The 15,435-nt window shown below is 39.8% G+C and overlaps 1 protein-coding gene across 1 annotated transcript; it reads right to left on the bottom strand.

The window, feature by feature from the left end:
- Positions 1 to 57: 57 nt before the first annotated feature.
- tmem72 (transmembrane protein 72) lies at positions 58 to 4,215 on the bottom strand. Its single transcript, XM_003441127.3, has 5 exons — positions 3,951 to 4,215; positions 1,909 to 1,975; positions 1,189 to 1,260; positions 902 to 1,041; positions 58 to 753 (listed from the first exon to the last, which is right to left on the bottom strand). The coding sequence occupies exons 1-5, from the start codon at positions 4,024 to 4,026 to the stop codon at positions 356 to 358; spliced, it is 753 nt and encodes a 250-aa protein (XP_003441175.1). The 5' UTR covers positions 4,027 to 4,215; the 3' UTR covers positions 58 to 355.
- Positions 4,216 to 15,435: the final 11,220 nt, after the last annotated feature.

Here is a 15,435-nt window from a genome sequence, read left to right as displayed (position 1 = left end):
TAATGTCTGCTCTTCATTCAGTGCTGGCTTTGAAAAAAACAAACAAAAAAAACAGGCTTTAATCCACCCACATGCACATGTTGGTACAAATGGCTTCATTTATTTGAGTGCATGCATTTAAAACTCAAACTTTTAATTTTGTACAAGATGGCAAAAATATACAAATCAGTCAAATATTTCATAAAAAGTCAATATTTTTAATAGCTTAATCACATAAAATAAACCTTATTGTGGAAGACATTGGTGCTTTCTACAAAAAGTTGGTGCAAGACTGGCTGGTTGTACGGAGTATGTGTGAATGCATTATTCTTTATACATCATTTCCATTGTGTGTTATCAGTAAGCATAGCGACATTCAGTCAGTAATCATAGGTGCAGTGTCTGAGGTGGTGTCTGGCTCACAGTACCCATCCATCTCTTCCATCTCCCTCTCCACAGGCTCCTCCCCACTTCTAAAGCATATTAGTCTCTTCTCTTTCCACCTCCTCCTCCTCTCCCCATCTGTGTCTTTAGGTGCTGTTGTCTGCTCTGGCTCCAGCATAGCCTGGTTGTCTCTGCTTGTCAGCGCCAGCCCCTGTCCTCTCCTGCCTGTCACCATATGGAAGAATGAGCCGTCTGAGCCCGTGCTTTCTGTCACACAGACAGCAGTTGGGCCTTGGTTGCCGAAGCTCTCCTGCGGGCTTTTGGGAGGTTTGATCTTTGTTTTCTTGCTCAGTATGAAGTTGAAAAAGGCTGTCACCAGAAGCATTGTTCCTGAAGTTAGAATAATAATGTCACCATTAATTTTCTACGCTACATCTATGTTTTTTATGCTTTTCCATGATAAGAGCATCTGCTGCTGAAATGCCACAGCAACAGGAAACAGTAATGTGAAGTATTGAACTTGCTGGAGTTGTTTTACCTGGGATGATTGCATGCCACACCAGCACAGGGTGCAGGAAACAGACCACTGACATGATGGAGTAGTATAGGAACTTATGAAAGCCTCCAATGTGAGCCATCTTCCCCCACAGTACAAACAACTTCCAGTCTGGAGGGCAGCTGTAGAGATATCAGGCAAGAAGGCGAGAAAAAAATGTCAGGATTACTTTACGTTATTACAGTTTAGACTGCAAAGTTCAAAGTTTAAAAACCTCAAAGAATTGTGAGTTATCTTTGCTACAGTAGCCATGAGGGTTATGTACTCACGGCAGACACATGGACAGGAGAGAATCCAGGAAATAGGCTAGTTCAAGAATCATGATCCCAATAAATGAGACACTGGGGGTAGAAATTGGACAATGATGATATACTCAGTAATTTCTACACTAAAAAAAGCAGCTGCAAGTGCTCAAGATATTACCCTTCATATGGTAAAGAAAACTTTTGAGACAACTGCCATTTTCTTGTATTTAGTTTACAATTATCTAATCCAGCAATAGAGAAAAATGCTCCCAGACTAACCAGTATTACACACTAACCTCTTTTAAGTGTAATTGGTGCATTTTGTGTTACTGTGTGTGAGTACAGCATCCATCTGCACTAGCTTTATGTGTAGTGATTGAACAAACAGTCATTCGTTTCTAGTGTCCTTGGAGAGATATTTTCCAGTGTCTCTGTGGGAATTTGTCTCTGTACTACAGAGATAATAATAAGAATCAGAAGATGTCCTCTGTTCTGCCCTCTGCACCCTGCTTCAACTTTCTGAGCCCTTCCCAACAGCTCCTCTCAAGTGTGTTTATTTATCAGAGACTATAAAAGCATGTGCAGTATTTTTCTAAACCATCCTCCTAAAGACCTTGGGTCTTTAGCTTTGCCAGCTTTCAAAACCAGGCTGTATATTTGTAACTCAAGAATGCCAATAGAGTCAGGAGTGCTTGTAAATCCCATCAGTAAGTCAAGAAGTAGACTCAAAAAGTAAGCGCTTACATTAGATAGATGCCAAGGCTGTTGAATTCTCCCTGATGTAGTGTTTCCACTCCCACAGCACACAACACTGAAAAAGACATGGGACAATAATTCAGCTTAATTCATGGATTTGTTGGTGAACAGATTCTGTCCACCAGATGTCAGAGTAAGTTCATGAATTTTCCTGTGCTGGATGCTGGAATGCAGCCGAAGGTAACCTTCTGTAAATGCTCTCAGTACTTTCACTGGGATTAAATACTCTTGTGTGGTGTTTTCAGTGTAATTTAAAGCCCGACTGAATGTTTTCCTCAAGAAAAGGACAATTGTCTGTAGCAGAAGGGATGCAACTAAAAGTCAAATTTTCATACCACAGGAATGGTGGTACTGACCTAGTGATGTACATTAAAAGATATTTAAAGATGCTTAATTTAAGCAATTATTGCAATTGTTCCTGTCATGGTCATGAAACTTTGGTAATAACTTACTCATGCTTGCAATTGCCATACCAATGTCAGTAGGTAATTTTACTTGAGTGGACATATCACACAGTCACGCAGCTACTGCCACAAAAGGGCATCAATCCATGAGATCTGTGCTTTAGCATCAAGATAGTAAATCTCTTCAGCAGATAATGCTAACTGTGACTTAACTGCTCTTCTATATGGTTAATGTCAAACTAATGACAGCAGTTGGTTAGTTTAGCAAAAATGCTGGTAAACAGCTGGCTTGACTCTGTCCAGATGTAACACAATCCACCTACCAGCACCATTCAGTGTTCCTTTAACAGGAAGTTCTCCCAAGCTGTGTGCTGACAACAATAAAATACCTTTCATGCTAAATGAAAGGACACTACTGTGCTGGTGCGACACAGGATAAGAAATGACATGACAGCAACATTTTTAAAACTTTAAACAAAAGTGCATTTTATTAACCAGTCATTCTCTTGTGAGATAAGCCCGGTTAAATGGTGATTGCTGCCAAACACATGGAAGCACTTTCTCTGGCCTGCTTACCAGAAATCCAGAGATTCATGTGATACAATCTGCAGCAGAGGGAAACTCAGGGAATGTGGCTAAATGGTTTCTAGGAGTTTGGAGAGTATGCGAGGATTTAAAGCTGCATATAGAGCAGCTGGATATTAACAGAGCTGCTCCCTGCATGTACTGTGAGCATATGGAACACACACAGACACCAACAGGCCGACCCAGACATGTGAACTCACAGCAGACTGTCAGCCAGAGGCACACACACATAGACATTTACCAAAAATAGACTGATACACATACGCACACATAAAAATAATGCACAGAAAGCTCATGTAGGTGCGAATGCACAACAGCTTGTGATCACATAATCCCAATAACCCAGCTGTTTGTGTCATGTGTGGCACATGCTTCTCAATAAATATTCAGTGTCTGCAGATGTTTGAATTTAAGTGTAGGGGGGGTCCCATATTTTTTTGAAGAAAACAACAAGCAGACGGCTTTTATGATGATTTACTGAGGCAAAGAGAGATTTGTACAATCTGTCCCTGTGTGCCTGAGGAAAACAGAAAAGGAGGGACAATAACGGAAATCAAGTATATGCTCTATATATCAGCCAAGAGAGGGTTTAGTGCTCTTGGAAATCAAGACTATGACACAATCTGACCTTTTAACATTGTTTTTAAAGACATGCTGGGTGCCTCTTCCCTCAAGAAGATGTTTTAAGATTTTTGGAAAGATCAATTAATCAATCAAAGCTTTATTCGTCACATGCAGGTTGCCCTGCAGTGAAATGGGACCCCCCCCGACCTTACACATACAACACAGACATTACATGGGGATACCGGTCGGAGATTGGTAGCATTAGAGAAAAACATTGAAATGTACATTACAATGGGAAAGTACAAGAGGAAAAAAAGAGACCCCTACTCATGCTGTGCTTCCATGGTAGGACAGCATGAGAACAGGATCTATAGGTGCACCCAAAGAATCTGGCTCATACTAAAACGAGAAGAGACACACATGACGCTAAATGAAATCTTTTGCTTTTCGCTGCTTCTTTTCATATTTATGTCTTACCTGTGGATGTAGAAATGCCAAGGAGCCTGCAGGTGCACTCGACTACAATCCACCATATTCTCTCTAAGCTCCCCATGACCTCAAAAGTTTCACCTTTGTAAAATATATATATTTTTTCCCAGCACCTGATCGTTATAAAAGTAGCATTCTAGATGTGTAGTTGAATCCTGGCTAGATGAAGGGATGGTAGAAAAGCTAAAACAGAGCAATGCAGCACTTCCATGATGTGGAGCCTGTTACGCTGACCTCATAAAGGTTTGTGACTGAATGCCCCTGTTGCTGCAGTAACTGCTAATCACACACACACACACACACACACACACACACACACACACACACACACACACACACACACACACACACACACACACACGTCAAGGAGAAACTATTAAGCTCAAGGTAACTTGCTGACCATTTTACATTTGTCATTAAAGCTGGTTAAAAATTATCTTTAAAGCATTAATGGAAAACTGCCTTAATGACATATAAAGAAGCAATTTGTGTGTGTTTGTGTGCAGCCTTGAAACGCAGAGAAGATCAGTGACCTTGCTTTTCACCCAAATAATTTCTTGTCCTCTCTTTACAACGTGTTTTCTTCCATCTGATTTCACCTTATTGTGAGGTTGTTGGTGATTCAGTGCAAGACTTCAAACAAACACCATCTTTTGTTCGAAGCCACACTTCAACATACAGCCATCATTTTGGCACCCACTGATCCGAACTTTGTCTCAGCAGAGTGAGCACTGACGAAATATACAGCGGCTTGCGTCAGTAAAGAAAAGGCCATTTTTTATGGGTTTGCACATATTATAAACAAACTGCACTTAGCATGCAGTGCAGTGCATGCCCGATTGGCTCGCTGCACTTTGTGAAGAGTGGCTACAATGGTATAAAAACAAACAGATACCTTTTGACATACATTCAGATGTAGCTCACATAATCAGGTGACGCAGGTTTCAATAAGGTGTAAGCTTGTTCAGACACAGCAGAGGCCTACTGGAACAAGCAAGTCAGATTTGTCAGAGTTCACACAGGCATACCCACACTGACTCCTGTCAGGGCCAAAGTAAGCTACATAAATCTTCTTAATCTACAACAAAGACACTTTTGTGTTTTTGTACCAGTTCAGCTTGTTTCCGGATATTTGTGGCATTTATGGTATTGAGTGTTAGTGAGTGTGAATGAACAAAAACAACAGATACTAAATGTGTAACAACAAATCCAACCGTACGTTTGGTGCCAATTTTTGAAGGGAAGGCAACATTGTTCAGATTGTTCATGTCTTGTGTGACTGAAATGTCTGTGATAGTTTTTATAAACACTGGATATGATCCAGTGATTTTTTCATGTGTGCCAAGAACAAAAATTTCATTGACATTTGTTTATAGGTCATTGTAACTTTTTGATGTACGCATTTAGGACACACAGTCATGTCCCCTGTCTGAAGGAAGTACAGCAAGATCCTCGGGCAAGTTTCCCTTTGCCACAAACTTGGATTGTGACCAAACAGTGCAGACGCATAATGATGCATTTTTGTGTGGTACTATAATATAAGGATGCTAACAGGCTAAACTAAGATGGAAAACATAGGAAATAGCAAATATCATAGGTTACCTACGCAACATTAGCATGTCCACATTGTTGCTATGAACACATCAGCAAGTAAATGATGTTCAAAGCACTGCATAGAGTCTCTATGGCTAAAGACAGACAGTTTTTTTGTATATTCACATTGTATGCAGATTGGTTTTAGAAATTCTGCATGAAAGGATCCAAAATGCATTTGATTATTTGAAGTTTTCACTGACCATAACCCTCAGATATGTCATCACCATGATGTCACCCACTGGTTTGTCTGTTTCTGCTTTGAAACCATGGGCGAAATGATTTGACTGTCACCATCTTAGTTTTTCTAAACTGGAAATGAAGAGTGGGAAACTGTGGACACTACAAACTCACACAGTAGCAGCTTTCTAGCTTTTTCATTTATTTTGCTCTAAATGAGACCATATTTCACAATATTGTGCGATTGTGCGTTGTTAAATAAGACTTGTAAAGAATGACTGAGACTTTAAGCCGACTGGGAAAGTGTTTATTGAGGCAATAAATCACAAGAATGAGTGGGTCATTTTCTTATTGGCTTCTTTTCTTTGCGATTTCATTTCGAAACCAGAGGAGATGCCCCCTGCTGGTCATCAGACCAAAAGCAGGTGAAAGCATTTCAGCAGTGACTTTGCTTTTTAGAACGGCCATACTTTACGTAACTCTAAATCGTCTGTGGTCTGGATGCTTCTCCTTTGGGGTCTCTAATACTTTTGGATCACAGTAACCAATTTTGTCCATAGTCTGTGCTATTGTACGACTGTAGCCAAACACTATGACCTCTCAAATCGGATTTCAAAGTGTCTTTTGTGTCACTCGCATCGGCACGAACAATGACATTAAACAAACACAACAGTTTAACCACACATTTAATGCAATTGTGTTGATGAAAGAAAAAGGAGGGTAGAGAAAATCTTGGTTAAACAACATGCATGTTTAGACTGCAGTGCATTTTTGCACATGAACTACACACACTTGAGCGAGGAGGAATGTGTGCTGTTAAGTGCCATCATGGCCACAGTGGGCAGTGTGTGTATGTTTATTTGACTCTTATGATGACATATAAACAGCCTTATAACTACATAATTTATGGTAATCAGTCACTGTGTAGTGTTTGGGGATCCCTGCAGACATTTACTGTACATCATGAGTTATATTGCAATCATCAGGATATGCCAGAGGGTGGAACAGTTTAAAGAATTGAGTGATCGCCATCTGAGATTGTAAATCTAGTGTTACAGTATAAATACAGTCTCATGATTTCATTTGGCCAGTGCAGCTATATGGACACATGTCCGATTTTAACATGGCTCAGTTTGACCAGTTGAGCTTCTGTTCATACTTGCACGTTCTCACGTTCTCCCACTCTGTAATCATCTCCTCTTTATGCATCCTCACCATTCTCATCATTTCTGCTTCACACCATTCTCTTCAGCCTATGGCCGTGAGACTTGAGATTAATTGTACCTTTTTTCAACCACATTCCCCCATCTAGCTACTCTCAGTCTGGAATGGATGTCTGGTGCCTTTCTGAACCAGTGAAAACAGCTCTAATCCTAATTAAACCAGCAACTTTATTGGCCTGTTCTAATGCTTTGCTCAGACAATATCTCCATTATCCTTTTATCTATGACACACTATTTTATCCAAAGGTTAAGCTGTGAGGATTGACTGAATTAATTCCCCTGTGATACATGATAGAATATGAATTTTTACACACAGAAGGATTAATCTCTGCTTTCATGGATCTTAATGATTACATTTACAAATGCACAGAGTCCCCTAGTGGTTGAGAGGTACTGGTACACTGCAGCCCTGAATGACCTGTATGGTCATTGTCCAGCAGATCCATGAACTGAGGGAGACATTTACATACTGACACTGAGCAGGAAAAAGTCATTTTTAAGCTCTTCTTAAAATGATCTTTCTAATTATACCAAAAGGTCAATAGCATTATCCAGAAAGATGAAATACAGACATGAGAAACATTAGGAAAAATATGTGGTTGTGAAACAATAAAAAAAAAAATATGGAAAAGTTTCGGGAACCCTAAAAGGGTGTTTGCATTTTGATTTGGTCAGATGAACCACTTTTTAAAGAAGGCACTGTAGCGCTTGTGTGCTGTACAGTGCTGCCCACAAAAAAGCTAAATTCTACATCCTGATGGATGAAATTAATTTTTGCGTGCACACGACGAGCTTGAGTCCAATATTGATTGTCATCTTAACTCTTTTTTGGTCTCTCTCCTACAGAATTTAATTGAAAACAACTGACAGCAAAAGCATTTCTTACCCAAGTCACATCATGCTAGTGGCCTGTATTGTGAGATATGGGCTGAGGCTTCAGTGTTACGAAGACTCACTTCTTAGTGGGATATATTACAGTTGTAATTCGTGCTACAGCCCTAACCGGCTCTGGGATAGGTTGAGTTTTAACATTGGTTATTAGCGTGTGTAAAAACACAGCCTATAGACCAACCAGTTATCTGGAAAATAGTGTCCCCTTGTCTAGAAGATCATGAAACTCTCTCATGAGCCACATGTGGAACTCAGTGCCGCTCTGTATAGGTGTATCATGAGGGAGTCTCTAGTTTTTGGAGAAAGTCTAGCTTTCCCTGATGAGTATCATTGAGATAAAGATTCTCAGCGACGTGAGCTTTATTCATTTGTTTCCCCTGCTGGCAAAAACATTTAATCATTTTATCAGCATTTTTCTAGCAGCAGTAAAGCTCCAATGTCTTACTGACCTGACACATGTTTGCAGGTAAGCCTGATTACTGGTTAAAATATTTTTCTTATTTGTGCTTCGTTTGCACAGCATTTAGTCTTACACACCACAGGATAATGGTACATGTAATCTAAGAATTAAGGTAATGTATGTTTGTAATGTTTGTAATTCAGATCTACCTTCGTGAGTCACTGATTGATAAGCCCATTAACTTACACATTTAACATTTCTTTTGCCAACTTTTCTTCTTAGCCTTGGCTGCAGCAGCAGTATTGCTTTCAGCCCCTCATATATTTTCAAATTCCTCATATTTCTTTCATAGATGCTCTCTTTTGAGAAATATTGTAAGTGACTCTAAACTTGTCCATGTTTGGTCCTCTGGTGCCATCCTGTCCCTTTCATGTTATCACGCTCAGATAGATTCACAAAACCTGCGCTGACTTATGGAGTTCATAACCACGTTTGTGTGACTGATTAGGGTTGCTGCTGATATTAGGCTTAGCAAAGCCACAAAACTGAAAAAAACATCGTTGGTATGTTGAACTTGCTTTGTAGTACAAATTCTCACATACCACTGAATTTGTGTATTTACTGCAGTGAGAGGTCATCGTTGGCTTCTCAGTCTGAGCACAGCTGGATGAATGCGCTGTTACATAAATTCTTAACCCTAATCTTTCTCCTTCAAAGCTAATGTAAAGCTAATGTGTTAAGGTTTTAATTTAAACAGATCTGCTTCCCTTCTTCTGAAGTACAACCCCAATTCTGAAAAAGCTTCAATGATATGCAAATCTCATAAACCTGTATTTTATTCGCAATCAAAGACAGAACACACATCAGATGTTTGACTCGAGAAAGCGTACCATTGGAGGACAAATATGAGCTCATTTTGAAATTGATAGCAGCAACACATCCCAAAAACAAAAGGTGGGACAGGGCCATGAGGACCACTGTGTGTTTGTAGCAACAGTTTGTAAACATCTGGGAACTGAGGCGTCCAGTTGCTGGACTTTAGAGACGAATGTTGTCACATGCTTGTTTGATATGAGATTCTAGCAGCTCAACAGTTCTCTGTCTTCTTTCTCATATTTTTTGTTTCATGATGTTTTAAATGTTTTCATTTGGTGTAAGGTCAGGAGTGCAGGCATGCCAGTTCAGCACCCAGACTCTTGTTCTATGAAGCCATGCCATTTCTTGCTGTAATAGATGCCGTGTGTGGGTTTAGTATCATCATGTTTATACCTTTCCAGATGTGCAAGCTGCCTATTCCATAGGCACTAATGTAGTCTTATACCATCAGTGATTCAGACTGACTGAACTGAGCACTGATAACCAGCTGGGTGGTGCCTCTCCTCTTTAGATAGTGTCTTTAGATGGCTTTTTTGGAAATGGGTTTGTATGAGCATATGACTTTTAGAGATTAGCAGCTCTTGTTCTGGTGATTTGTGTTTATTGATGACTATCTGTCCTCACTTTACAACATATCACAGTGAGCCAAAACAGTGCTTTCTCATTTGGCCATTATCCTGCTCATAACTTGTCTCTTTCTTTGTGTAAAGCCATTTAGTCTGCCTGTTTTTCATCCCACAGAAAGGCCTAATTAACTGAAACAAGGTAACTTTTTTTTCCTGACAGGTGACATCAGATGTCAAGATAGGTGAAGAATTTCCTTTCAGCCAATGATAGAATGGCAAAGCCCCCCCCCCTCCAAGCCATCATCTTGAGCTGTTACAGGGAGTCAGTGTCCTAACACATCTTGTAGTAGAGGTTGGAATGCAGTACACACACATACACATATATGCACAGCATTAGATTAACACACTGATAATAACCAGAGATGAGAACTGTTAGCAATCCAGACTTTGGCTTTGGTACTGAGGAGCTCTGATATTGCTTCTTTAATTTTTGTTTTTTGAATCAGCATTTCTGTCCCATGAGCAGTTATTCTGCGGTTTCAGCATAAAGTCTTTAAAGATGAAGTATTTGCACTGTAACCAAAAGGTTGCAGCAAGAACACAGGCCCACTGGTCCCTTCAAACTGATGGCAGCCTCTCACATGCCCCGGTCATCTCCTGCTGGCTTTGCTAGACATGTCTTCTTCAGCAATCCAAATCCAAGAGAAAGCAATAGATCTAAAATGATTTAAATATATGAATAAAAGTTTCTTTGAAACCCACAATATTCTCCCTTCAAAACATACATTATAGCAATATAGTATCCTCTCCACCACGATAAAATCTGAGATGGTGCAGTGTTTCATTGAAAACAGAAAAAAAGAATCTCATGACATAGTCTGCTGTTTCTTTGTTGACATCCAAAACTTAGTCATAAAAATCTGCTCTTTATTTATTCCTTGTTTCAAATCAGGAGTAGAAGAAAAGCTTTCACGGCAATCTGGCCTGGCTGTAAAAATTATCCGAGGAGGTCCTTGGAGACGGAAACCTAAAAAAATCACAACCCGGTTATCAAAGGAGAACGAAGCAATGCGGAGAAGAGACGCTCAAGTCAGCGACCTCAAAGACACTCGTGAGAGTAATAGACTGTACAGTCTGACAGTGAATATGGGAGTATTTTTCATCCTGCTTTATATCATAGCGCAACACGAGAGCTAACCTGCATTTTTGTGTTCACATCAAAGAAAACAGTGAAGGTTGGCTTGAAATCCAAGTTGAAAATCATCTTACTGTATGGTCCGGTTGGGAAGTGTAAACTGTGGTCATGCTTCACGAAAGCTTGTGTCACTAAATAAGATAAATATGCAGGTAATGGTTACACAGAGACTCCTCGAAAAGTGTATTGAATATCAAATGCATAAATGAATGTACATCATGCTGTGTACACCGTCATCATTTGTAGCCAGACCAGTGTTGGAGATATAACTGAACTAATGTTTCAGCATTATTAATGCCCCAATGACAGCTTAGCTTTTTAACTGTTTGTGTAACATATATGCAGAATACAGCTGCCTGATTCATCGTGGCAAAGAAGGCAGCCAAGTCTACAAGACAGCTCTGGAAAATGTGATGGAGGGAACCGATTTCAGACTTTTTACTTTCATGCCATTCACAGGTTTGACCTCCCTCATTTTCATTCATACTACACCAAAGTAATCCTGTTTTGTCACTATCTAGTGTAAATTTCTATTTTTTTCAATCCAAATGACTCCAACAAGAGAAAAAAATAATTTTTTTAAATTAATAAACTGTTATTATTAATGTGAATTATGTGTCGTTAAACATCTTTACAGTGACAGAATGGGGAGTTTCACTTGTTTGGCCCACTTGAGACCAAAGGGGACTGTATGTGGTCCTTGACATAAAATGAGTTTGACATCCCGGGAAAACAGGCATGAATGTTATTGAAGAACTTCCTTTCCCCTTCCAAAATATGTGCGTTTAGGTTTAAACATAAATATATGTTTATATGCACATATGTGAAGGATTAAGGGAAAGGATGGGGGTGAGGGTTCTTAAAGATACTGTATGATATATCTAAAAAATATACCAGCTTCAATGCTATGCCTTGTTTCATTAAGAATTTTAGTTTTGATTATTTGTTTCCTGTATTTTTGATATTTGTACTTCCTCTCTTTGTATTTTTCCCCATGTTTTAACTCTCCAACTACCTATCTACTCCAACAATGAGCAAATTTTAGTTTCACAATTACTTTCATTAAAATTGCTCATTGGACATTGTGTGGTTTCCTGGGTTTCAGTCTGTTTAAGAAGTTTATAAGCCGTAACACTCAGATGGACATTTACTGTTAGAAATGTATTCACACTAAAACATCTGCATGTGGTTCCTGTCAGGTTGTAGCCTTTCCAAGGTATAACATCAAAATAAAACAAAACCAAAAATAAAATTAAACATTAAAAAAGGTCTTTTAGGCAAACAGTTATACAATGGACACATACAGTGAGTACAAATCCATCCAATTAGCATCCACCACACAGATGACTACTTCATACTGAAGCACACTATTTATGCAAGTTTGTCTATCCCTTGTGTGTGGGTCAAGACCACTAACTGACTTTAACAGACACAGATGGGAATTAGTTTCATATTTCTGCATTTAAGGGCAACTGGAATCCAACCAAGAGAAAGTTCAGCTTCTGTTTGACTTATCGTCAAGGATTTGGATGGATGCCTGTGCGCCAAAGTTTGAGATTTCAGAAGATAAAATGACTTTGGAAGAAACTGAATGGTGTGTTCTTGTCCTGAAGGCAGTAAAAAGAGACAACCTGTGCTCCATGTGCAATCCTGTGGTTTGCTTTTACAGTTGTGAGCTCAGTCTAAAGACAGCTAATAAATTGGAAGATTAAGTTCAAGATCCAGGTTAAGAGAGCAGAGTCATGTTTATTATATAATTATATACTACACACTATAACCACCATGTTATTAGTCATGCCTACTGCCCTCATACTGAATATCAAAAGAAAAGTCATCACCTTGCCAGTCTTACATATGGCTGTGTTTCATAAGTGCGTGGGATGGTCAGGGTGAGGGCCATCCTTCAGCTTTAAGTGCTTCCATGCTGCTGCATTTTGCTAACCGCAGCTGGTTGCCCAATGGTACCAATGAGAGGAGGCCCCAATCAAGGACAGCCCAAGAAGATTGCGCCAGCTGCTCCAAAGTTTGCATGCTTATGCTTTTACACATATGTGTGCACGCTAGAGAAACATGACGTTTTGTGAGGTAGCAAGTCTGGAGTCAAGCATCATAATGAGAAAGATTTCTTAACTTTATCAGTATATCAAAAAAACTATAGTCAAACACAATGTGGCCAGTGGGGTGCAGTTCAACTGAATTCTCTCAGCGTGCTGTGGATGTTGGCCAGACTTTTAATTCCCAAAACATGAACTGAAATGATTGCATAGGAAAAGTAACTCTCTTTGGTGTTATGAGAATAGGCATATTTGATGACAGAAATGTAGAACTCGTTTATTCTGGCGTCCACAAAAATTGTTGGCCAAATGAAAGGGGAGCAAAGGTTTATGACTATGACTTTGACTTTATGGGAATGATGGCTACAGCTCGTCCTGAGTGTGTGTATATTTGTTAAGCAGCTGTCATGTACATAAATCACAGCAGACTCATGTGTGAGGACACACAGGAAGAATGTACTGCAGCTAGTCTGATTCCATAACGGGATGCACTAACGAGCTCCGAGTGAGAACAGATGGACTTTGAATTAAATAACAGAAAACAAGGCGAACTTAATATTTAGTTTTTAAATCAATAAACAGCAAAAAACTCTTAGAAGCTAAAATTGATGTTGAAAACAGAATTTAATGATGATAGAGGAGTTACCAGTGTCTGTATGCTCCAGTGCCAACATGCAAAACACTGACACCGACGCCATTCGTGTCCAACCTTTCACGGCTCCGAGCTGAACCTGTGACCCGGTCCGACCACACAGAAGCACTTCGTCAGCAGGGTCAAGGCTGCATTTCAACCCTCACTGTGAGGTGAGACATGCGTGTAAATGCAAGGAAACCACCTTGCGACCCTGACATCGTCAGGGGGTCATCTTTGCTCAGGCCAGTTGCTATAGCAACATTACTTAATAGAAAGGGCCAGTGTCTTAAACATATTGGTAAAATGTTGGATGCTTGTGGGGGTCTGAGTGGAAGGTTAGGGTAGAAGCTGAAATGATCAGTGTGAGTGGTGAAAGGTTAAGTGTGAGGTCAGAGGGATTTCATGATGAGTGCCTGCAAGGCGTGAAAATGTAAAGCTCTCATTTCCAGGGTTACTGGAAGTGGTGAGCATGAGGTGAGAGATCCCCGGGGTCCCTTTCAGGCAGGGCTCATTTGTCCAAATGGAAAAAACTCAGCAAAGCAATAAGTCATGCATGATGTCTGTGTTTATACTTAACCACACACAGCAACTGAACACAAGAGCCTGGCATCCCCTAAATGTAAATAAATATGAGGAAACATGTTTCTGTTGTAATAACTTCAGTAGTAATGGCTGTGATTTTTTCTGTAATTGGTTATCCCAGAGTGGAAGGTGTAAATTCCAAGGGGCGGATGGCATTACATTAATTCTTTTCGGCTTGGATGCCTACCAGGGGTAACCCTTGTTTCTCTTTTCTGAACTGCAGGATTTCTGTTATATTTCAGGCCTGCATCCAAAACAAAATAACCAGCTGCACATCAGAAGTTAGTGAGAGTTAGTGAAACCCAGAACCCATTCTAATGGTCACTGAAGCATGGCTTTAAGGGTACAGGGGAGGTTGTCAAACGGCATCTTTATAGGAGAAATATTTTAAGTAAGAGTAGTTTCAGTTAAAAGGAAAATACAATTTAAGGCTTTCACCCAGAGCTTATCTGTAAAGCTGACAAAACAGTTTAACCACCTCTGAATTTCACCTGCCTTAAAGAAATCTCCTTGTTTTCAAAAGTGAGTTTTCCAAATGACATAAACATCTGATGTCTTTTAGTATTTCCTCTGCTCTTCATCGGGTTACGGTTGGCAGATGATGTGTGATTCAGCAAAGCCAGCTTGACGCCCTGAGGTTTAAAATGTAAGAGCAATAAACAAAAACTTAAAAGCCAACAGGTACAGAGGATTAGCAAATTTGACAACCTAAACAACACTTACACACAACCTCTGCAGAGAAATGATCCCCTGGCTTTGTTTTGCTTTGGGGAGGGATTTTGCTGGTATGTTTTGGGTACACTTGTCCCCTCAGAAAAAAGGTTTACTGCACATCAAAGTGTTCTAAACAATCCCCCTTTTCTGTGATTAAATATTTCTATCATAATAGAAATATCCTTTACCAGCATGACAATCACCCCTTTCATTCAAGGGTAACCCAAAGGTTTAGGGAAAGGATGCAAATTAGACGATGTGGCTTTTGCAGCCTGTATGAAAGAGTGATGTTGGGCCGATGTGCCAGACAGTGCAATTGATTCCAGTATCTGTAAAACATAAGAGATAAGATTTGTTTTTTATGGTATTCCATCCCTTAAGTCGAGCTCAAAAGGCATGTAGTGTAAGCACAGAGGCGTGCTGGAACTGCTTTGGCAGGCACTTAGTGGTTTTCCTTTAATTTGTCAACTTTAACACATGTACTCTTAAATCCTCCTGATGTGCCCTATTACAGCTGCATCTAGAAGATCACTGATTAAATCGTATTGACCTTTTTCAGCATTTG

The sequence above is a fragment of the Oreochromis niloticus genome, linkage group LG13, assembly GCF_001858045.2.
Source record: "Oreochromis niloticus isolate F11D_XX linkage group LG13, O_niloticus_UMD_NMBU, whole genome shotgun sequence".
NCBI lineage: Eukaryota > Metazoa > Chordata > Actinopteri > Cichliformes > Cichlidae > Oreochromis > Oreochromis niloticus.
The sequence above is the reverse complement of the archived record's forward strand: the minus strand, read 5'-3'. Positions and strand labels throughout refer to the sequence as shown.

Coding starts and splice junctions, on each gene's coding strand:
- tmem72 (XM_003441127.3), bottom strand. CDS start 4,026: ATGGGGAGCTTAGAGAGAATATGGTGGATTGTAGTCGAGTGCACCTGC. Junction 1,042..1,188: donor CTCCTGTCCATGTGTCTGCC/GTGAGTACATAA, acceptor ATATCTCTACAG/CTGCCCTCCAGACTGGAAGT. Junction 754..901: donor GTGGCATGCAATCATCCCAG/GTAAAACAACTC, acceptor TTCTAACTTCAG/GAACAATGCTTCTGGTGACA.